General features: G+C 35.8%; 1 protein-coding gene across 1 annotated transcript; it reads left to right on the forward strand.

Moving 5' to 3' along the window:
• Positions 1-11,583: 11,583 nt before the first annotated feature.
• LOC136847796 (proteasome subunit beta type-5-like) lies at positions 11,584-23,976 on the forward strand. Its single transcript, XM_067119707.1, has 6 exons — positions 11,584-11,851; positions 15,480-15,630; positions 16,229-16,355; positions 19,192-19,306; positions 21,535-21,739; positions 23,756-23,976. The coding sequence occupies exons 1-6, from the start codon at positions 11,834-11,836 to the stop codon at positions 23,848-23,850; spliced, it is 711 nt and encodes a 236-aa protein (XP_066975808.1). The 5' UTR covers positions 11,584-11,833; the 3' UTR covers positions 23,851-23,976.
• The last annotated feature ends 1,590 nt before the right edge of the window (positions 23,977-25,566 follow it).

Here is a 25,566-nt window from a genome sequence, read left to right on the forward strand (position 1 = left end):
AACTGTTACGTGGGCTGAAGAGGTTAAATACGTGAAGACTTTATTATTTACATTTTTCAAGCACGTTTCAATATATCAAACGAAGACCCAATCAAACGGCCGAGAAGGGGCAGGTTACTGGAACACGACGAAGCTTCAAAATTTTGGCAACGATCGAATGAACTTATTATATGGCCACCTGTTATCATCTCTATAATTTTCAAATTCACAATTAGTGACTTAAAGATAACTGATCCAGTTTAAAAGAAGCAAATATTTCTTTTAAAATCTTTAAAGCCCTAAGCATATATAAAAATGAGTAAATATGACTATCAAAAAGTGATTAACCTAAAATTTTGGATGAACAAAGAAACTAATTCCATACTGTATCACCTCAACATAAAAAAAAATAGTGAATGAATATAAGTACCTTTTTATTCGTGAGTAAATTAATATCGATACCTGCTTATTTTTTAATACACGAATATAAGTACCTTTTCATTCAACAATAATATAATACAATTCCATGTAAAACTTTCTAGTCATCAGGATACCCATATGGCTCACATAATAAAAGAATCAACCATAAAATTGAAGCTCAAAACTTCAATTCCGGTGCGGATTGGATACGTTTGGAAATGTCTACTGACATACAAAAAGCCCATTTCATTACCGTACTTTAAATATCTGCCACTTCAAGACTTGACAACAAGTTTTCATTTAAAACATTAAATGCTACTTCGAAGAATTGTTCTGGTAATCGGAATGAACCCTTAAACACAAACCTTGCAAGTAGCCTGTATGGGGGTTCGTGTGAACGTTCACTGAAATAAAATCTACGGTAGATTACTCTCATAATATAGCAAAACCATCTCATCTCCTTGGCATAGCAAGTACAGTTCAGTAATGGAACTGTCAATTGGGGTTTATTAATGTCTTAACTTCATACCATATAAAGGCGTGGATGTACGATTTGATTTATTTGATAAATGAAATGAGAAGAAACTATAGGAACATGAAACGTTAATATCAAAACATAATGCAATGAACCTTTATAGAGTAAAAATTAAGTATATCTTAGTTTAACTAGACCACTGAGCTGATTAACAGCTCTCCTAGGGCTGGCCCGAAGGATTAGATTCATTTTACGTGGCTAAGAACCAACTGGTTACCTAGCAACGGCACCTACAGCTTATTGTGGAATCCGAACCACATTATGACGAGAAATGAATTTCTATCACCAGAAATAAATTCCTCTAATTCTTCATTGGCCGGTCGGAGAGTCGAACGCTGGGCCAACAGCATAATTTAGTACACTTTGCCCTCATGTAAGTAACTCTTCAAATACTTTTTTCTGGCGATTCATACTTCAAAATGCAATAAATGGCATTAAAGACAATTCAATCAATAAAACTTTACGACCATATCATGTATACTCATGGAATGTAGGATATTATGAAGTAATAATACTTCATAATGTGTCGGAAATTTCCCACCAAAGCCATTTCTGAGGTTATTCTCCCAGACCTTTACAGGGTATTGCATCTGATGGGCTAAAAGCTCTATTTAACATTGTACACAACTGTCAGCTGAGTAGTTCCCAAAACTGAGACCCTCACTTTACTGTACATGAAAACAACTACCATTTCTGCCACAAACACGCCAAATAAAAACATATCTTTGTAACCCATTTACAGTGTGGTGTGGTATGCTAGGAGCTACACACAGGCCAAATAAACATGAGCCGAACGCTGCACCACCCAATTACGTCACCCAATCCGGCTAATTGCACCTTCGGAAGATTAGATAGATATAGTGCAATGATCACTACCATATTTCTAATGTAGCTGTTGAATCGTGGAAGAACCCCTATTCTGAAGACTTCACATTAGCTTCTTTATAGGTCTACACAGGTTATCAAAGTTCCCGCACACACTGTGCCCTTCACCTTTATCTTGTATGCAATCTCGCATTTCCTAGTGCCTGTTTTAACTTATCTATCCAACACATTCAAGGTCCTCATCTCCTTCTCCCTTCTAAAACCTCCAAATAATACAATCTTTCAACCAGCCTATTCAAAAACCTCTTCTCTTCTCACCATTACATTCTTCAACTTGATCTTTCATCTACTCTTTACTAACACGTAACCAGTGCTGCTCGTTTTCCGTTTCAAAAATTCCGCCGTTTCTTCCTAAGGTAAACAAAGGTAAGTATTGAGTACTAAATGGTATGTAAATTCAGTGATAAAAAATTAAAAATACAAAGTTTTAAGTATCTATTTTTATTTACTTCTTATAGACTAATCTTTGTAGCTCAGTGCGAATGAGAATCATTAATTGTATTGGTTTCTTTGTGGTTCAGTAATTTTATCATATTCATAGGAAAAATAATAAAAAAGTATAGGTAAATTATGACTTCAGTTTCATCAACGTCGGAAGAATTTTACATTCGTACCTGTTCTTGGGAATCATTCCACAGCAGAATAAATTATCTTGTCATTTAATGCAAGACTGATATTGATTCTATTTTAAAATTATAGATGCATGAAAATGTAAATAATTTTTCTTACGCATTTTATATTGGTATATATATAAACACAATATGGTACGAAATTTTATTTAAAGAAATTTGTTCTACGTATGTAGAATGTAGGCTTACTACAAGCCATTTGATGACCTGTGGTACTAGCACTTGTATTGGTTATATATATATATATATATATATATATATATATATATATATATATATATATATATATATATATATATATATATATATATATATATATATATATATATATATATATATATGTGTGTGTGTGTGTGTGTGTGTAATACACACCCACACATATATATAATATATATATATATATAACATATATATACATAAATTTCTGACTCACATCAGGATCGAACCCAGGTCTTTCAATTGAAAGGCAAGGGCGCTGCCAACTAGGCCATACAAGTCATACAAGAAGTTGGAACCTGAGAGCAACTGCAACCAAGGAATTTCCTGGGCAAGCTAACTGCTTGCATACCAGCGTGTTTTCCCCAACTTCCCGACTCAGCAATGACCCAATTGACAGCATTTCATTCGAATTATCCTTTTCACTCCCCAACTTCCCGACTCAGCAATGACCCATTGACAGCATTTCATTCGAGTTATCCCTTCTGAGTGAATAAGATAGAAATAATCAACACACAATCACGCGTGGAACAGAAATAAATTTCTGATTCACGTCAGGATCGAACCCAGGTCTTTCAATTGTAGTAAATTAGATTTCATTTAAGAGGCTGCAGTGTTGTCAAAAGGTACTTATATAAGTATCCAGAATCATTTCGTCCCTTTTTTAACAGTGTCGGATATGCATTTTTCATTTTTTTAGTTATCGGTACCCACGGTGATTTTATCACTGGTAACAGCTTGATCGATCTACAAAATTTGGCAGGTGGCCATGATTTGACCCAAATTATAAAATAGGGTAGGTTTCAAACCCGTAACCCTTCCCCCCCCCCCTTCCCTTTGTAATTTATGTGATAACAGCTTGACCGATCTAGACAAAATTTGGCAGGTGGCCATCATTTGACCCAAATTAGATAACAGGGTAGGTTTCAAACCCGTACCCTCTTTCGCTTCCCCCTCAACTTTGTAACTTATGTGGTAAACAAACTGTACGGGTTTATCATACCTCATTTCATGTACTCGATGCCATAGAAATATATCACTGAAAATGTTTTACTTCCGTGATTAATAATTCTGTATCAAGGTTTGTGTTTTGGGCTTAATGGGGCTGTATTTAGGTTTAGTGGAGGCGTGTGTTTACATTTAGTGGGGAGTGTGTTTAGGTTTAGTGGGGTGTACTTAGGTTTAGTGGGGGTGTTCAGTTAAGTGGGGGTGTGTTTAGGTTTAGTGGGGGTAAATGGGATAGTCACCACAGTAATATCTGGATAAAATGGAATCACCACAGTCATACCCGGAAAAAAAGGGAGAGTTACCACAGTAATACCTGGATAAAAGGGACAGACAGCACGGTAATACCTGGGGGACAGTCACCACAGTAATGTCTGGATAAAGTGAACAGCCACCACAGTAATACCTGGATAAAAGGGACAGTCAGCACAGTAATACCTGGCTAAAAAGGTCAGGCAGCACAGTAATACCTGGATAAAAAGGTCAGGCAGCACAGTGATACATGGATAAATGGGATAGTCACCACAGTAATGACTGGTTAAATGGGACACTCACTACAGTAATACATGGATAAATGAGACAGTCACTGCAGTAATATCTGCATAAATGGGACAGCAATAACAGTAATATTTGGATAAAAGGGACAGTTAGAAGAGTAATATCAGGATAAAAGGGACACTCAGCCCAAGAAGGTGCAGGAAAATATTTTGGAGTCCTTCAGAGTTTTTCTGGCAGCGCCAGGTTGGTCAACTAGCATGTGTGTATATATATGATATACATATAATATATATATATATATATATATATATATATATATATATATATATATATATATATATATATATATATATGTATAAACAGGAAATGGTGAATTCACAATAAACCAAATTGATAGCTCATTCATCCCCCTCACATCAAAATAGTGAAACTCTGCCCCCGTCAGGTTTTCCCCGAGTCATTCAGTTTGCAGCTTTTCAAGAGGCTAACGAGTCATCACCTGAGAAATGCTGTTCCTTAACTTCCTTCGCTTCTTTTCTCCCTTTGCTCTCAAAGAGCTGAGCTTAATGTGGGAATAGTATTGCCTCTCTAGGTCTCTTAGCTTTAAAAAAATAAGTAACGGCTAGGTACTTGCCTTGGAGAGGGAGAGCTTGTAATTTACAGACTTTCTCTGCTGTTTAAGCAATAAACGTGAGATATATGTTTAACTATTTTTGGTTAATTAGGTGTTAGGTCAATAGACAATAGGAATGCAAAATATACTAAACAACGCTCCTGAAACTTCTCCCGGGGACGAGATGCCATAGTCTGCTGAATGGTCATTAGTAATATCATCATTTGCCTTTAAGATATTAGTAATGATTAGAACAAACAGTGTTTATTTCAAATATTTGCAACTAATTTTGCCGTGAATCGCCACAGGACATTCTCGGTTATTTTGCCCAACCCTTCTTTTGACATGAACAACAGCTAGGTCCACAGGTTTATCATGTAGCCTATATGAAGAAGAGTAATAATGACAGTAATATTTAGTAGTACCAGTAATGGTAGTAATGGTGCAAGTGATACTGGTGATAGCAGTAGTGATGATAATACTAATGACAGTTACAGTGATAGTAGCGTTAGTGGTACTATTTTTAATAGTACTGAACACGACGAAACAGTGTAGATGAATCACTATTTCTCCGTGTTTAGTACTAACCCTCATGTGGAATTAGAGTTCGGTTCGAAAAGGGTTGGCCATTCTTTACACGGGGATCATTGGGTTCGCTGTTCTTGTCATGGAGATGTTGGGTTCGCTGGTCTTCACATGATCCGAAGTTTCTACCCAATTCTACAGTAAGCTAACAAGAGCCCTAGAAAGACAACGTTCTAACTAATACACGTCTACGAAATGGATAGCATTTAGAACATGATTTGGCTAACTGCATTTACAACTGTTACATGTAGAAAAAGACATGAACCCCCTCACTTTTGGTACTAATAGTAGGCCATTTTATGTAAACCATACGAAAGGTGCATATTTGTGTTGTAAAGACGTCAGACGTCTTCTTTTCCCATTAATTACGATCATGTATCGCATCTATCAACGCAGCGAGAATCTCATGAATATATTTGTATGTAGAATTTCCTGGCCTTTTCGCCAATATATATTTTATCACTGTATGTACATTATGTCTCTTATTATTGCTATTTGACTGACTCTTAACAAACAAAAACTGCTCTCACTATGTATACCTTTATCCAGGTAAATAAATCAGTAAGTACCCAGTTTTGTCTCTTTGACCTCACAGTTTATGCAGTTGTACGAAAGCTAGATGCTTTGTTAAGTACCCAGGTGAGCCCAAATATTTTTGCATTACATACACAAAACTTTTTGCCAGGTTTTGTCTATGAAGCCACAGAGTGAAGATGATAAGAGGTGACACACTAATCCACAGCTATGGGCCAGTAACGGTCAAAATTGGTACCATCTCAACTTGGGCGCGGGAAATGTAAGCAAATATACTTTAGTCATAAAATTCACCCTAGCTTATCTTCAAAATTTGAATATCTGTTGAGTCTATATGTGAATTAACGTTGTAACAAAGCATAAATGTGGTAATACCTGGTACCTGTACAAGGTAACACAAAAGGTACAGTGTATGTTTTATATGTTATATATATATATATATATATATATATATATATATATATATATTAATTTCTCACATTGCGATAGCTAATGTCTTTAAACATTACGTTATAAACTGTTATAGTGACGAAATCGTTATTTTATAAACTAGTAATTATTGAATTACCTAAAAACAATAAATCTACTTAAAGCTTTTGAATATCAATGTCAATTAAACCAGAACACAACTGCAGTTTGTCTCCTATTATAAATGATAATAACGGGGAAAGCACTGGGGGAATCCCATGGCATAAAATGACAAACTGGGTATAAATGGAATTCTAGTTCCTTCTTGGTTCCTATTTATTTACGAATTTGCCCGTGACAAGATGGCGCCATTTTTTGTCTTTTTACCTTTATCCCTTTTAGTTACTCTACCCTTTTCGTTACTCGAAAATTTTCAGTTACCTTTCTAGGAAAATATACATTCTTGGTGGATCTAAGCCGGCTGTCTGTGGAGCTAGCTATGGCAGTTGACGTTTTTCTATAGAACTTTACCTGCTGAACAAGAATTTAAAGTAATATTTTGGCGGTCAAATGTAATTAAGCTGTAAATTACCTTAGAACTGTAACTGACAGTAAAGGGGACCGTTGGGAATCAGAGTTTTGGGTGTGGTAAAACCCATTCGAGAATAGCTAACAGTAAGGGGGACCTGTTGGGAATTTGGGTTTTTTGGTGTGGTAAATAACTTGGGAAAAGGTTTGGGTACCTTATTGTTGTATTTCCTGTTATACATGTCATTTGGAACACGAAAAACAAGCGTAAAAAGAAGGGCGAATAAATGGATAGCGGGAGCCATTCCAAAGACTTTTCATTCATTACTAGTACTGCTGATTCTAAGCCTTAACACACATGCACTAGCTTTTGGTTCACGAATCAGCAGCTGTCGGTTTTCTGCGCTTAGCGAGAGCTGAGAGAGACCGGCAATTGACGTCTTCCTGTGTTATTTTACTTGCTGAACAAGAATTTAAAGTAATTACCTCTTGCCAGAACATAAGAGCTTGCCAGAAATCTTTAAAAATGCAGATAAGGCGCGCAGTGCCGTTCTGCCACGGCAACCTGTAGAGGCTACCAAAGTTGAAAGTGGGAATGGTAACGATTTGTTCCCCATTTACGAAAGCTTTGAATAGTGTGCAGTGGAGCGAGACTATGGCAATTGACGTTTTTCTATGTTATTTTACTTTGCTTTACAAGAGTTTAAGGTAATGATTTCGTCAGGTCATTTTACTTTGCTTTTGCAAACTGCAATTTATCCTTGAGCTGTGCTAAACCGACTTATCCTGAATGGTAGGCCAATGGTGCAGTTTTCATGGTCAATCACATTTAGTTACAGCCAACCGCCAAAATATTATTTTAAATTTTGTTCATCAGGTAAAATAACATAGAAAACGTCAATTGCCATCGCTAACTCACCGCGGACAGCCAGCTTAGAATTACCACATTCTTTAGCACTGTCACTGTGTCATAAATTTTAACATTACTTTAGACGTTTTATTTGGGCTATGGAAGTTCAAAGAACTGTAAAGATACTTGTCAAGAAGTAAAACTGATGCAACATACATGCAACAAGTGAGAGATTGCAATGGGTTAGGAACAAATACATTTTCGCGCAAGTTATTTCAAAATGCATGCCAGAGGCTTCAACTAGCCTAGGTCCAAACCTAATCACAGCAACGATGTGACACCTGGCTACCGGACACATATCTATAGCTTAATTGCAGGTTGTATTCCCATTGGGATCCATTTGGATCACAGGCAAATTAGCGCTTTTGCTTTGGGTTTTGTTCACAGTATATCAATAAATGATCTAGGCTTAGGCTATATCACAAAAAATTCCTATGACGAATATCAATAACTGTAGTTACAATTATGGCAATTACCAGCTAGGCTAAACATCTGCATGATATCAGTACAATCACATTAAAATAACATAAATGCAGTATAATATTAAACACACCGATCCATATGTACTGCTGCCGTGAAAAAACATACATAAATACATAACGATAAACGCAACTTTACTGCAATAAATGCCTAAAAAGATGTGTCAAAATAATTCACTGTTCAAACAGGAACCAAAACCATTGCCTGAGAACGGTCACGTAAACGATGCTACCTCGTAGTCCGCTGTTGCACTATGTAAGCTTGAAATCTGCGATGACTGTTTACTTTTCTGCTCTTCTTCTTCAAACGCGGCATTTCTCTCATGGTTACGATGAAATGTTATAGAGTGTATTTATAAGGATATTGTCCATAACATTATTTGAGTGTCAATATTTGTCTTATATTAGTATTCTTGAAACATATTTTAGCTTATATGTCACGCTTCGAAGTAGCTTCTGTAAGTCTAAAGTGCAATAGTTAAATCGTTAGTCCTAACCAAGTTGTGCTTATAATTTGTTTGTCAAGATAACAAAGTCAATTCCGACTTTATCCTAATAGCAACAAGGTAATTTACTTGCCCTGGGCTATAAGGATCTTTGGAACACAGACAAAGACAAAAGGAATCCTGAATTTTAAGTTTAGCGCTAACTCGGAATATTTAGATCAACGAGGTCACTGCTTATACCCAGTCTTCATCACATGTAAAATTTAAGATAAGAAAGTAACAAAGAGATGTATATATATATATATATATATATATATATATATATATATATATATATATATATATATATATATATATATATATGTGTGTGTGTGTGTGTGTGTGTGTGTGTGTGTGTGTGTGTGTGTGTGTGTGTGTTGTGTGTGTGCATTTTCATGTATGTAAAATGTGTATGGATCGGTTAATAATGTAAAATTTTTTCATAGGGGTTCATCCACCATCAACAATTGAAATTTGAGCGTGGTAGTGACTGTTGAATTTTTTCCTTCTAGAACCACATCCGGTGAGGGAAAAGGTGTAATGTTATATATATATATATATATATATATATATATATATATATATATATATATATATATATATATATATATATATATATATACGTTTGTGCGCTTGGTTTTAGTAATTTAATCTAATGTTCATCATACGTGATACATATTTGTGTGTGTATATATATATATATATATATATATATATATATATATATATATATATATATATATATGTGTGTGTGTGTGTGTGTGTGTGTGTGTGTGTGTGTGTGTGTGTGTGTGTGTGTGTTTCTATTATGTAGATATCAGTTTCACGTAAGCCTCGTTACCAATATAAACCTAAGACATTAGGATAAGACTCGAAGTACCCAATCTATTCAGCTCTTGGGGTCCAAATTCCGAATTTTCTCCAATTAACATGTTGAACTAATTTTAAATTATCAGTTATTCAGAACATAAATGAATCGTACGATGTTTATTTATCCTTTTTAATAAAACATGACAATCAACATCATAATGACATAAAAACAGACTGCTGGACAATGTTTAGAACGAGTCTTATTTAAAGGAAATAAACCACACAAGTTACCTGAAATGCTTTTCAATCACAATGGCACATGCCTTGTCTGTGAGACGAGGTGATTTTCGTTGGTAAGAATGCTGTGTTATCTCAAAACGATCTTGAAGGGTTAACAGACAGAACTCATCATTCTCTTGAGAGTTTAATGGCTACGCAACTGCTTATTCTTGCACCTGCTATAGCTAGGCTTCGCCCGACCCCTTAGCCCGGAAGCTTGCACATGGGACACTGTTTTCAATGGGTTAGGTTGCAGACTCAAGAAACAGTGCAACGGATAGTCTGTTCTTGCAACAGAAATAGAAGAAAAAGATGGAACATTAAAATAATCAGTTTACCTGTCTTCTCCATTCACTTGAAGTCATGTGACACTGAACATCTTCGGAAGCTCTTTGCATGTTTTGCATTTGCAAAGGCACCGTTAAGTTGTATTCCTGCTATCGTATTTCTGTAGTGAGAGCTGAGCTGAAAAGAAAAGTACAGAAAAGTTTCACACTGCAAGTACGTGCATAGAGTGTGTAGTTTTCCAGTACATGAAGTAGGTGTCAGATCTTCAACTTATTTTAAAGATGCTGCTATGACTGTGTCCTGGAGGTATCTCCCACGGGGAAGGTCTAAAAATTCATATTTCAGTCCTTAATCTGCTAAGAGTATTTCTTCTTTTCTGGATGACGTTTCTAGAAATAATTATATAGGCTTATGTTACATCCAGACGAAGCCTAAATTGTAGGTAACAGAAACAGAGTTTGTCTTCTGAGAAACTTGACTGCAATCTCGGAATTTTTTAGTGTGTAAAGAAAATGTTCACAGCTTGCGGTACTATTCTTATAACTGATAAATGTTTGGTCTTCTATCTTCAGCTAGAAAAGATTATATCATCCCTGAAATCTTAATCGATGCTTGTACTACATTATAGGCTAACTACAAGACTTTAAAATGAAGTTTAATAGACTGACATATATACTGAAAACGCAAATATCTGATAGGTCAAAAGCTGAATAACAGCCATTTGTGCTCTTATTTTCTTACCACCCAACAAAACAAACAACGAAATCAGCTGAAATTTATGCCATAAATAAATATATCAATAAATACATAAATAAATAAACAAAAATCTTATGCGTGTGATCTTTATCTCAGACTTTTTCGCTATAGAAATAGGCCTGCCCAATTGACCTGAAAACTTTTTTCAAAATGAGTACGGAGATAATGATTTTGATCACATATAAAATGTCAATATTTTCTATATGTTGTAAAGTTTTGTACATAATGATTTGACCTGTCTTCGGTACATTTAATTCATTTGAGTTATAAACTGAGCGATTTCTTGCACTTGTGGTGCTAAATCAAGTTATACTTCGAAATAAGCCGGCACTCTCAAATTCCTGTCAAAACTTAATTTTATTCTCAAAATAACTTTACAGGTGAATTTTTAGTTATGGTGTTCATTTTACGCATTGCTGTAACCCTGTAACTGACATGTTTCCCAAGGCATGATTTAATTCAGATCTTAGATTTTTTACATTTTCCATGACGTAAAATACTATAATTTTTTTTAATTAGATAAGTTTTCCTGTTGTCCTTTTAGTTATAAAATAATACCAACAAGTGATGTTGCAGTTTTGAGGTGTTCAATCTAGCATAACATACAGTTGGCTGTATCAATCAGGTTGAACCAGGACATAATTATACACAAGGAAAAATGGGGATGTTAGACATAAATTTGTATTTTACACATTTCTCTTTATTCTAAAGGTGCGCGAGTTAGGTATCTATTCTACATCTCGCGAGTTTTGACGAGTCACCGAACCTGGGAAGCCTGAAAGGTTGTTTGATAACTTCACGTCACAGTTCTGTCTGAAGATCTTGTTTTCGGCAAATATTCTTTTGTCAGGCCGTGTATCAATTTTGTGAAAAGTATGGCCTAGAAGCGTTGCATGGCATTAAAAGATGTCAGTACCTTGGATATGGGAGACCTGATGACGAAGTCCCAGTGCCAGAGATTGAAAATCTGATAAATCAGCATCAGTTGCTCATGCCACCTCTGCCTAAGGTAAGAACCACGGGTAAAATTTGAATAGGTTGAGAGGCCATCTTACACTCGAATTCCAGCATTTGTCGAAATAATGTAAGGTTTAGTGCGCAATGAGGAGCACAGATATAATATGTAGGTAGTGGCTGGGGTTTAGGCGTGAAGCCCCCTCCTAGCCTAGGTACTATGGTTCCTGCGACTTGGACACAGGTCAGGCTATGCTACTGTGGGTAGTAAATGGTTCAGTTAGCCGATAAAAATTTTATATTAATCCATTTCCACATTTTGGACATGAAAATATAATTTTCCTATGGTGTAATGTGTGGTTTGAACGTTTCTGACATTCATTTCTTACACTGGGTTTAGTAGGCTATGCTGAGTAGGGAGAGAGGGATATTTAGTGTTACTTGGGGAGTCCAGGTGGTGGCAAAGCCCCTCTTCCCCTGCTAGGTCAGGACCTAAAGTTAGGTTAGGAAGGTAAGGTCTGGTTAGACCTAACTTTCCTAACCTAACCTAGTACGTCTAACCAGTCCTTACTTTCCTAAGCTACATTAGGGTGTCATGTCCTGACCTGGCCGGGGAGGGGCACTTGCTCCCTTCCCAAGTAATACTGAATATCTCTGTCTCCCTACTTTGCATACTACCCAGTAATATCTCGGTAGCAATAAATTTGCGACAGATTTGGGGGTAAAACTGAAGACTATCCTGGTTCCTGCCAGTCACCGACATGAATATTTACTGCCATGTGTTTATGTTTTTGTTTATGTTTATGCCTTTTGTTTGTATTTATGATATTTACGAGCTTTTGTTTATGCTTTTACTTTAATCCCCCAGGAACTGGTTCTAAACACAGCTATTTTGCATGTAAACTAGAGCTTGAGATTCATACTAATTATGTTAAGGAGACTTAAGATCACAGCTTAAAAACTATAATATCAAATAATGGTTTAAACAAGAATAATACATGCTAGCCTATACTTATATCACTTGAGAAATACATGAATTACTGGTTACCTAACTTGGATGAAATTAGGGTGACCAGGGGGACTGCCCACATACTTGGTCTGACCAAAATTATAGCACCAGTTAACATGCTAGTGAAGTAAAGTAATTCATTTTGACTTTGCAGACCAGACTTTTTGTCTCCCCCATACCATTGCACATGCTCAGTGGTCTGGTTAAACTAAGGTATACTTAACCTTGAGGTTAGGATGCAAACAGCTACAAGGTACACACTTCCTCAGATTGGGAATTGACCCTTTGCCAAGTGTAGTTTTGTGGAGGAGAGACATGTAGCAATGGGAGGGCTTATTTATTTCCAGCCGGAGGAAGAGCAGTTTTACATCTGTAGTACTAAATAATTCACTGATTATGTCCATTAACACTTTTCACACACAAAGTAGAATTGGTTGAAAAAGGTAGGTAATTATTGCATAAGTTAGACAAAATTCTAATTAACACTCATAAATAGGGTAATGCTTGCTGTTCACGAGTGCCTGTCACGAGGACTTAGAAAATGATGATGCTTCATATCTTTTAAAACGCAAGTAAAAACTTGCCTCATTATTCACCAGCCTCTAGGGTGTATTCCTTATGGAAAATATAACAAAATGACTATAATTCGACTATTTCTGACATTAGGTTTGTTGTGGGCTAGGATTGCAAGTATCATATGTTAAGAAATTTATGATTTAATTAAGATCTAAAGTGTTAATAAGTATATGCCAAATAGTACACAAGGCTGCATATGAAAGCTTGCTTTTGCTTTGTGCTTGTGCTACATCAATATGTTCAGTTGACATGTGTACATGTAAAAAAATAAATTTGCCAAAGGAAACGTATTTATGCTGTCATACATAGTATGCAATTTTTTTTTTTTTACTAGGAATTGAGTCTTACCAGACACATTTTCCCCCTCCTAACCTTACCTAAGGGTTGTAAATTGTAAGGTGAAGTTACAAGCATGCATCCTAACTTGTCTTAACCTAGGGTACCTAGTCATATGTGACCTTGGTGATTAGTTGTCCTCATTTTGCTTTCCAAATTTACTCTGATCAGAAGTATATGATATCCAATTGTGGTTTCCCATCACAATATTTTAAGGTTTACAGATGTGTGTAATATGTTAACCAGTCATTTCCATCTGAAGTGAATGGTAAATTTGTCTAAATCACATCAAAACCTAAAATACAGCCTATGCCTTCAGTGTAGAAGTATTTATCAGTTTGAGCAGGGAAAGGTCATTGGAGCTGCATTAGAAGGTGGTTGATTGGTGGTAGGAGGTTGAGTGATTATTGTCCAGCATTTTTCTTTGCTTGTTGTTGAATTTAGACATGACAAGTAAATAGTAGAAGTTTGAAGGATATAAACAGGTATTTATCTGCTTTATGTCCTCTAAGTTAGTGTTATCTAACAAGTGTGTTCTGGCCTTTCTCCTTTGCAGGGGAAGAGGTTCAGCAAGAAAAGGGAGGCCAAATATTTTCATTGATGTCTTCAGGAAGTTATACTTTGCCCTAGGTGCCACTGAATCTTTTTGGCTCCTCCCTCCCAGACTCCCCTCCATCTCTCCCTGCCCTTTTGCTCATTCTTCTCTGGGTTGATCTGAGGGTGGTGTGCATGGGAAGTTATGTAATTAGCACACACTCTGACAGTGCTTGGCCAGGTGCTTGTGCTGAGCTCTTCCCTAAGGGGGTTTTCCGGCTGGGAAGGGGGTGAAAATCGGCCAAAATCACTTTTTTCCATTATTGACACCAAGGCACTGTATGATGACTCCTCTGTCAGAGTATGCAGTTTTATAACGATATCATAGTTTTATAGCTACAGAGCTCTTTTCATCAATAATTTTATTAAAAATTTACATCAAAAACATCAAAATTATGTAATCATCAAGTAATCATTAGTTTTGCTTAGGTATTTATATTATCAGTGATGCATATGTATGATACATTTTCCTGGCACTGTTTAGAAGGGGAAGCAGAAGCAGAGTACGGGAAACTACTCAGTGCCTTATGTAAATAAAGGGGTGATTACGTGACAAATATCTCGTGACTTCTTCTCCCTCCTGGCTTTCTTATCCTCTTCCCAGCTGCATTCTTGTTGGTCGGGCCAGATGCAAGTAGTTACTGAGCATAAACTCCAACATTTATTAGTTGGAGATGACTCCCTCCATCCATCTTTAACAGGGGTTGGGAGTTGGTTATTTTATATAACTCTTTGGGTTTTAGCAATATTATGCTACCTACCGAGCTGGTCTTCCTGTCTTACAGAGGAATGCAAGTCCTTTTTCTATGGCACACTGCCCTATCATCTTGATCATCTCTCATGCTATGGTGTACAGGAGGTTCTGCAGGACTTAAATGACTTTAGTTAATGCCAAGATTATCCAGACTTTTTGTTTGCTCATAAAAACATGGAACTTTATGTTGAATAACAGGTTAAAATAGTCTTAGCGCCACGCTTTTTCATGAAGTTGTTTCTCTTATTGGAAGAGGCCTCCACACATAATGGAGGGAAGTTTTAGCATTGTGTGATAAATTCCCACAAATTTATAGTCTTATATTGTTGAGTTTCATTGTATAGTATTCTGAAGTTAACTGAAATGCTGTTGCCACAGGTTTTTTTTTTAATGAGAAATTTTCCTTTATTTCAGTCAGAGTCACAGATTGGAGAGTTTCTTGTTGATGAAACTGGCAGAAAGATTAAACTCAACTTTGCTCATGGAACAACAACCTTGGGATTCAAGTTTGATGGTGGTGTAATATTGGCTGCTGATTCAAGGGCTACATCAGGACAATATATTGGTGAGATTAAATTATTGATGATTTCCCTTGATGTAAATATAGTACAGTAGTGTTTTATTTTTTCATTTATTTATTATAGGCCATCCCTGTTAAGGGTAAGAGTTTTGGTACAGTGATGGGGTTAAACTATACGTTCAGATTTGTATATTTCAGTAAGAATTGAAAAATGGCTATCATTTGGAAGCCTAGCTTAATATCATATATAATACAGAGTAAACTTTTGAATTTCTTCAGGTGTGATCTTTTAGTGACTGTGTGTTGTTGGTGTTCTTGCCTTGTGTATTTCTTTCTTTCCTTATTTTGATACTAATATAGCCTATGCTAGGTAGTGACAAGATCTTAAATTACAGTGTATACTTTAGGCTATAAGATTTAAAGGATAAGACTGCTGTAAGTAGAGTCAGTTAGGCTCAAGGATTGGTTAAGATTGTCGTGAATTTGAGATAAACTAAAATTTATGGTTTTTTTAATATTCACTTCTTTTATAGTATTTTAAGAAATATTTGAGATGAATTAATGTAGGTGTTTTATGACGAAAAGTAATGTATGCATTTCGCCTTAATGTTGTCTGTTGTTGAAGATAAACTCATTATTTCAGGTTCTCAGCAAGTTAAGAAGATTATTGAGATCAACCCATATTTGCTGGGTACAATGGCAGGAGGAGCAGCTGACTGCACTTACTGGGAACGTGTCTTAGCAAAGCAGTGTCGTTTATATGAGCTCAGGTAATTTGTCATTTTTCTATTTTACCATTGTTATGCTCCTCAACTGAAGTATTCTCTTTCGAGATGTTAGTGTAACAAAAAAAGAATGTAGGAAGAGTACATTTGCCTTCTTAGTTATTAGTTATTATGAGAGCTTTTTTGTTGGTTAGAGAAAACAGAAGGGCATGTTACCAGCCTTTTTACCATAGTTAGGCTCCTGTTATGATTATTGTAACTTTACATGAGACATTTCATGATTCTCCTATGACTTAGATCTAACATTTAAAACTTGTTCTGAGATCAGACACCAAGACATTAATTGACCAGATATATTGTATGTATAAATACTGTATCATGTTTTGAGCGGTTGCTGAAGTACAGTAGTGTATCGTGAAACCAAGGAGCAGGTGACAAGGAGGAAGAAGAAGAAATGAGAGGAATGGATTCAGAATCTCAACACATCAGAGGGGGGAAAAAACATTGGAAAAGAAGAGTGGATGAGGAAATATGTGAAATATATGAAAGTGGTAGAGAAGGCAAAAGATGCCAGTGGAGAATTAAAATTGAGAAAGGAAGAAATCCTGGAACAATCAAGGCAACATTTTGGGCATATACTAAGAGAAGAGATGAAATGACTGGGAATATGTTGATTTGACGTTGAGAATATGTCATCTACAGCATAGAGGTGAGGAGAATCCATGAGATAGAAAATGTTAAGGCTCTGGAACCATCAGTTATAACTTGCATTTATTTAAAAGCAGCTGAAGAACTAGTCACTAAAGGAGATTTAAAATGGTAGCAAGAATGTTACAATAGGAATACAAGTATAAAAAGGTGATGCACCACAGTATGGAAAGGAGGTAGTGTAAGAATGTTGGAACATGGTATCTAAATATGGGGGCAGATGGTTGATGAAAGGTCAATGAAATTTAAAATTACTGGTTATCATTTTGGCTTCATACTAGGAATATTACTTCAGAGGCAATCTTTAATTTGTTGCAGTGGCAGAAATGCTACGCAAAAAAGGATCAAGTTATATCTTGTATTTGTAAATGGTTAGAAGGCATTTGATAGAACACTAAGATAGAGTACAAAATGGAAGAACCTTATAAAGATCAAAGGTGCCAGAAACACTTATTGGGAGTGTGATGGAACAAAATCAGTACACAAAATGCGTAATAAATTTAGTGGCAGGTATTTCAGAAGAATTTAAGGTAAAGGGGATCAAATCAAGGACCATCACTGACCTCTTTATTGCTTATTTTAGTAAGTGGAAGAATGTACAAGGGAGTAATGAATGAGAGGTTTATTGGATCTAATAAATGCAATGCTAATACCATTAGAAAAAAGAACGGGTCTTAAAAATATGCAAAAAAAAAAAAAAAATGAGAGTTGAATGGAATATAGAAATTGACAGTCTATATAAGCAAGGATGATGGTGACTGGAAAAGGAGCTAAGAAGGAGACATGTCTTTAAATTATATTTTTTTAAATGATGTGGGTGATTTGAAGGAGGAAATGTAGGACAGTAAACTGCACTGTACATTGCATTGAATGTAGTAGATTGTCTCAGATTGTGGTTTAGATTGCAAGGTTTAATGGAATAAGTGATGTTTTATGTATGCTGTGTATAAGACAAATAAATGGTGAATAGATAAGAGAGAAGGATTATTCTGTAATGGAAGGTAGGCACTGGAGGTTGTTTACCTGTTTGTTAGGCGACATACCTGATTGTGTGGCTGAAGTTTAGTGGGTAGAAAAAATAGCTATATCCTGGAAAGATTTGATAAATATTGCTGAAGAACGTCCCAGAAATGAACCCAGTAGGACCTGCATTTCACAATGTAGTGGAGATGTTGTCACCAATAAAATGGAGAAGAATCTGACAGTGTGAATGGAAAATGTGGAGATTCATTAGACAAGTGAACAGAAAAGAATGAGGAAATGGCAGAGATGTGGTTTTCAGAGGCTGGAAGATAAATTGACATTGGTTGGGGACATGACAAAAATGGGAGAGACATTATGAGTCTGAAAACTGATGAGTTAGAAAGTGGCAGGATGCTAACTTTTGAGAAGGTCCAGAAGGTGAAAGAAGGGGATAGTGGAGAATTCAGATAAAATGGGAATTCGAGTCCAAGGTATAAGAGAACTGAGGGAACTTAACTGATGTTTAAGCGCTATTGAATTAAAAGGATAAGGTGATATATGGGTAGATCATTTCAAGTTACCCTCTGCAATTCAGTCTGTGTCCACCATTGTTACTATGTTATTTCTCTCATTCTGATTGTAGTAGCAGATGTGTGCAAGTTTTTATTGTGCTCTCTCCAAGCTATATTGTTAACATCCATACTCATTATTGTCCTTATTAGAATGGTAAAACCATCCTCCATGAAAGAGGTTAAAAGTTGTTTGTAAACTTTGTATTTTATATTCATTTCCCCTTTTTGGAGCAGACCTCTGTAACTGTAGCCTTGTAATGCATATACTCATCATGTAATTTTCTAAGTAACATTAGTCATGAACCATTACAAATGTGATTGGAATTAGAATTATATATTCCAACTGATCAGTTTGGTGGTGAATGATTGTTCAGTACTGTTATTGTGATACCGTAATCAGATTCTATACTTTTCAGTTCTTTGTGTTTAGTAAGTTTTTAATTAGTTCTTGCTTTATGGATAGTATTTAAAGTTTTTCAGTAATCATAGGTGTTTCTCAGATAATTGTAAATTTTGAATTTGATAAATGATCTGTTGATTGCTGGGAAGGTGTTCTGAGGACAAGAGGATGACATATAATACTGTCAAGACTAATGTGTCACTTAGTTTTCATCGTTATACAAAATTTCATCCCACAGGAATCGAGAGAGAATTTCAGTAGCTGCTGCCTCCAAATTACTGGCTAATATGGTGTACCAGTATAAAGGATATGGTCTGTCTATGGGTGTTATGATTGCTGGATGGGATAAGAGGGTGAGTAGGCAAAGGTTTTGGTGTTTTATTAATATTCTTTATTTTTATTAATTTTATATTCCAATTTATTAAGCAGGTTATAGTGCCATTGAATATACTTATTCTCAAGTGTGCTTCCATGTAAATTGAAACCATTTGATATTAAATTGAAACAGTGTTTCCATAACAGTTATGTTTACCAAGTTTGGTATTTCATGGTTTTAATGTTTAAAAGAGAGGAATGGAATAAATAGGAGGAATTTTAATCAGCATAAGCAAAACAAAACCTATGATGACTAGAAAAAAGCAAAGGGAAGAGTTCAGACAGAAAATTCCCAATGTGGATGCCACGAAAAAGGTGTTGGAGGAACTCCTTACTGTGTAATGAGCAAAAATTTTGTCACAAGAGATGTTCTGGATTGCAAAATATAAATGTGTTAGGGATTTTCAGTGCCTGCAATAAATAGAAAGATCAATGAAGGAGAGTGGAGGTGGAAGGCAGGCTTTGAAAAATAGAAAACATTTATCTTGAAGACAACTGGACTCCAAAGCAGGTATTGAGATGACAGCAGCAGCATAGATGCCATAGGAAGAAATTTCTGGACAAAACAAAAATTTATGATGTGTGTAAAGGGTTCTTCTATTTTGTGGAGCAGAAATGGGCACTAAAATGGTAAAAATTTTTTTGACAGAAGTTTGACAGTGTATGCTGAAATTACGTGTTACAGACAGATATGTTCAGAATCTTGGAGATTTAAAAACTGAGGTCTTATTACAATTAAGGTTTTGGAAGGAAGAGGACCAGCAAAATCCATGGTTGAAGACCTCATGGGAGTTCTGTTTGATAAGATCTTATGATACAAATGATGCTTGGGTACTCACAAATGCCTATGGTGGACAGATCCTCCTGTTCAGAGGATCTTGTGAGATTTAAAAAACTGAGATAGTTTGTGATGTTGAGAATGGCCTTTATAAGGATGCAAACCTTGGGTCTTTGAAGGGACACCTGCTTGACACCTGCTTGTAGCAGGTAAAATTTAAGAGAAGTTCTGTTTTATGGGTGTATTGTATTCTAACATAATCCAAGCCAAAGGATACTTCTTTCATTGAATAGAACCCTGTAACTGACTGCAAGGCATCATACTGAAGTGTGCCCTTGCAGGCAACCCCCTCTCCCCAGTGAAATTACTATCACCTACTGCATATATTTTTTAATACCAGATATTGAGATGTAAAAGCAACTACTGAAGAAGTTGCTTGTTGCAGAACATCAGTCAATAAAGGGTCCATTCTCAGAAATGCATCCTAGCCTCTCAGCCTCAGTTTTATTTTTTCCTCTTTTCACATGTTCCAATTTTTTTAACTTAATTTTGCTCTAGTTTTCACTGCCCATGAGAACAAATTCCTCAGGTAAGTCTTCCCCTTACTGCTCTGGTTAAGTTGTTTGAACAAGGCCCTGTTTGAGAAGATGGCAGGGAGGGTTGGAGGACAGGTGTTTTATTGTCCATGAAACTTCTCTGTGGATTGCCTGTGTGATACAAAGACTTGAGTCTGTATCATGTTAAGTTCTAAATATGATATGACTCAAGGCAGTTGCAGTGGGATTTTAGAGTCAAAAGCTTAATAATCGCCATGGTTATATTTAGAAAATTTGTTACTTTGGGTTAACAGTGGAATTTTTAAAATGTCTCATAAGTACATGCAGTGTTTGTCCTCTTCCTACTGATCAATACGGTACTATGTGGGGCAAAGCATTCTTCAAGTTAAAAGTGTCTGGGAGAAAGGTATAAGGAGCATTGTGATGTCTGTCAGACTAGTCTTATTTTTCCTTGAAAGCTCAGATGGTGGTTTAAAATTGAATGAAGGGTTTGGTTCAACATTTACTCTTGCCATTAAGGTTTGTGGGAAGTATTCATTTGTAACTGCAAAACTTGACAATTGTTTTATTCTATATTTTTTAAACTTTTTTTTATTCATTTGAGAAATAGACCCAGGACAGCAATACAGTATTGAGGTTATTATTAAGGATTTCATAGATCTTAATTGCTTCATCAGCTGTTTTAAATATCGAAATAAATGGTGACTTTTTCATGGGCTATTGTATTTAAATTTATCCTTGAACTGTATGTTTAGTTACTGTATACTGTAATCTGAGACATGAAACTGTATTTAAGCTTTATCTCCCCAGTTTTTACTATATTATAAGGACTGTATGTTACAATAATTACTTAACAATTTTCATATTCTAGGGACCTGGACTTTATTATGTAGACAATGATGGCAACCGCCTTGCTGGCAATGTCTTCAGTGTTGGGTCTGGGTCTATCACTGCATATGGTATCATGGACACTGGATACCGTACGAATCTAACGGATGTTGAGGCTCAGGATTTGGCTAGACGTGCAATTTATGGTGCTACTTTTCGTGATGCATACTCTGGTGGTATTGTGAGAGGTAAGGCAGAAGAATGCACTGGAAGTATTGAGTATGTGTGTGGTGTGTGTGTGTTTTTTTTCTTACAGATTACTCAATACATATAGAATAACAGGGTTACAAAACAGAATGCTTAGGTACTGGACTTAAGAACTGTAGTATCAAAAAGAGGAAGAGGTCAGGGCATACCAGTGTAAAATTATTTATATGGCAATAATAATAGGAAAATGAAAGAACAAAAGAAAAAGAACATAAATCTAATGCAGTGACCTTCTGCCCTCAGCTGGATTGTTTTTTCCTGTTACATTTTATCCATTTCCAGTGGTCTTTCTACTTAACTGTACAATCTCTTCAGCAGCAGTTTTCAATTCTCATATATTCATTTCCAGTGGTTTCTTTCCACATGTCAGTTCTTGTTTTAGAACAAATCTATGGGCAAGGGCACTGAGAATCTTTAAATTGGGCAAGGGCACTGAGAATCTTGAAATTTTATATGAACTAATACTTTTAAAGGGGGTTGCTGACAGCTGTAAACAAGGAAATAGTAGTATGTTATAGGCTATCCCACAACCCAAGCTTAACATTGCATTATTCCTCGCCTACTGTGTGTGAACAAACAGTCAGTAAAACCTATAGAATCTGTAAAAGTAAGAACAATTCCACACTGAAGTGTAAAAGGAGTCAAATAAAAATCATATTTTACCTGAAATTTACCCATAAATACAGCACTGAGTTAGCAAAACTATATCAGTCATAACTTATTATATTATTTCTCACAAGCAATGATCAGGTTATGTATATATTTTACAGCATGAAAATGTAATGAATGGGTGTATCAGTAAAAATTAAATCACATGCACAGACACACACACATGAGGATCACAAAAGTAAGAACAGTTCTGCACTGAAGTGTAAAAGGAGTCAAATGAAAATCATATTTTACCTGAAATTTACCCATAAATACAGCACTTGAGTTAGCAAAACTATATCACAGTCATAACTTATTGTATTATTTCTCACAAGCAATGCTTAGGTTATGTATATATTTTACAGCATGAAAATGTAATGAATGGGTGTATTAGTAAAAATTAAATCACATGCACACACACATACACACACGAAGATCACAAAAATTGCAGAGATTAATGAAAATGTTATCTGCATAATTCATTACTGCACATCTCAAATCTACCCATTCCCTAGTGAATAGGTGCAGTCATTAATGGTACTGTAGTGTACTGCACTGCGTGTGCTGTACAGTATATGCATACTCATATAGTGTAGCATGTCATTTAAATGCGCAATAATAACAATAGAACAAGTTTCAAATAATAAAAGCATCATTGGAGTAACAAGAGAGCTTTATGAAGGATGACTTTCTGATTCATTTAATCCTTCCATTTTATCACTTAATTGCATGAAAATGGAAGTGTACAATGTTCTGTACAAGTAATTTAAGTGCAAAAACAAGGCATTGAAAGAGTTCATCACTACTGTACAGTATCTGGTTTTATATTATCTCGTGCAAGTTAGAGGATTGGAATATTATTAACTTGGGGGAAAACATGCAGTCCACTTGTCTTTTCTTTTTTTTTTTAGGGAATTGGAGTATTATTGACTATTTGTGTTATCTAAACTGGAAGTGACTAAGCATCTAAACTGGAAGTGACTAAGACTTTTGGCATACATTAATTGTAAGATTATATATCATACTTTATCCTTCCATCCATTATTTTTAAATAGAATGGTTTGCTAACACTTGCAATTTTCTCTTTAACTAGAGTCGATTTGAATATTATCATAGTATTTACAACTTTGAAGTTGGGTACAGTATTCACGTTTTCATTTATAGTCCACTTTATTGATCACTAGATGTTGAACATTATCTTCATGTCTGTTGATGTATGGTAATTGGAAATGTGATTTAAGGAATTTGGGCACTGTAAATTATAATGGAGTACCATTGCTTTTTACCATTACAGAATTTGTTTATTTCTTATCATCATTGCTGTTTTTCACCCTTATGATATTTTTCAGTTTATCAGATCAAAGAAGATGGCTGGATCAAGATTAGTGAAGATGACTGCAAAGATCTGCATTACAAGTATGCTGAAGAAAAACGCAGAGCATAAGTTGCTTAGCTAAACGAAAGTTACATTATATTTTTTTTGTATTTGCTACACATCAAGGATAATCCCACATAAGTTTGTGAACTGTGTTGAAATACTTGTATTACTCTATTAAAATATTCAAAGTTACTCTTATTATTAATATCACAGATGTATTTTTACCAAGAGGCATTACTTCAGTGAAAATTATCATTACTTAAAATGTTGCCAATAATTTGTTTTTGATTGAAAATCCTGGCACAATTCTTGCACTGCTACCATAGTTTCATTCATTTCACATAAAATACAAAAGACTGTTACCAGTGTTGTGTTTAAATTGGGTAATTTTCCATTCTTCTTATTTCCTTTTTTTAATTTTATTCCTTAAAGAATATTGTGGAAGGATGACTTTACCATCAAGACAACTTGAATTTCAAGCCTTAAACTTTGAATACTGTACGTTGTACTCTTCCTTTACTAAGTTTGTGTTGTAGCTTTGATAACAAACAAACATTCTTGTTGAAACACAAACTATTGCCTCATTCTAGTTCTTAGTGTGAGCTTGAATCTGGTGTTGAAACTTGGTAGGAATATAGTTAACTGGTGGTAAAGAGAAAAGTGGGGAAATACCCCATCTTGCCTTTTGTCACAAAGTACTTTTTCTTCAGCCACTGTCTAGTAAGGAGAAATTGCTGTGTTCCGACTTGGCTAAGTTTAAACATTTTTGCAAATGTTCTATGCTTTTTTTTTTTTTTTTTTTACAAATCATTGAAAACAACATAATATGGTGAGGGGTTAAGGATGTGTGTGTTGGTTCTATATGTCTCCTCTCTTGAGTAATAAACACTACTGTGCTACCTGTAGTGGTAGGTTGTACAGTGCTGCAGGGAGTGTGAAATGGTCAGTTTTGCAGTCAGAAAGAATTGAGAGTAAGAGGAACAGGAGTAAGAAGTATTCCTCGGCATCTTCAGGGGGAACACCTTCCTGGAGACATTGCTGAACCCTTTTTATTCATTCTCCCCTACCCCTTCCATACGTACCCTTGTACCTGCCACTTGTGCTTCTCTCTCAGTCCAGGGACAGTACATGTGGGAAGGTAAAATCCTGACTTTTGAGTGTGCCTTGTCACTGCTTACTCCTGGTACCTCATCATCCACCGAATACTTTTGAAAGGTGTGGCATACCCTCAGTATCTCCGGAAGTTCATTGTTCTTGGCCTTCCTTGACTACTTGGCTTTGGCTAAGTCAGGAAGGGTTCGTGCTGCTTCTTCAAGGAAGGTCAGCTCCTTTAAGCCTCTTGTGTGTTTCCCTTCCCATGGGAGATGCTCAAGCAGCATCAACTCTAGCACTGACTACTTTGATGACACTGATTCTTGGCTCGACCAGTTCTCCAGCACTGGAGACAAGCTAAGAGCAAAGTGCTTTCCTTCCTTTTCCTCTTTGTCAAGCTCTTTGTCTTCTGCTGTCTACTCTTTCTTTTGCAGAAAGGAGATGCCCCAGAAGACCTCTCATAAGAGGTCTCGTAGGGCTTTGGCGACATTGTTCGTTCACCTCGGGAAGTTAATCCTCTGCATGTAGGGTTGACATAGAGGTTACTAAGCTCAGTATATAGAGTTTGCTAGTCCGTTCTCAGAAAAGAGGACCGCTGATGATTCATCCTCCCGTATTTCATTTGAAGCACAAGGACAGTTCATGCCTGTACAGATAGTGTTTGTGCACAACAGGACTCCACTTAATAGT

Source organism: Macrobrachium rosenbergii, chromosome 2 (assembly GCF_040412425.1).
Source record: "Macrobrachium rosenbergii isolate ZJJX-2024 chromosome 2, ASM4041242v1, whole genome shotgun sequence".
In the NCBI taxonomy this organism is placed as follows: Eukaryota; Metazoa; Arthropoda; class Malacostraca; order Decapoda; family Palaemonidae; genus Macrobrachium; species Macrobrachium rosenbergii.

Excerpts from the sequence above, each read along its gene's own strand:
- LOC136847796 (XM_067119707.1), top strand. Across the intron at positions 16,356-19,191 it reads TGTCGTTTATATGAGCTCAG|GAATCGAGAGAGAATTTCAG; the intron begins GTAATTTGTCAT and ends TTCATCCCACAG. Across the intron at positions 21,740-23,755 it reads CTCTGGTGGTATTGTGAGAG|TTTATCAGATCAAAGAAGAT; the intron begins GTAAGGCAGAAG and ends GATATTTTTCAG.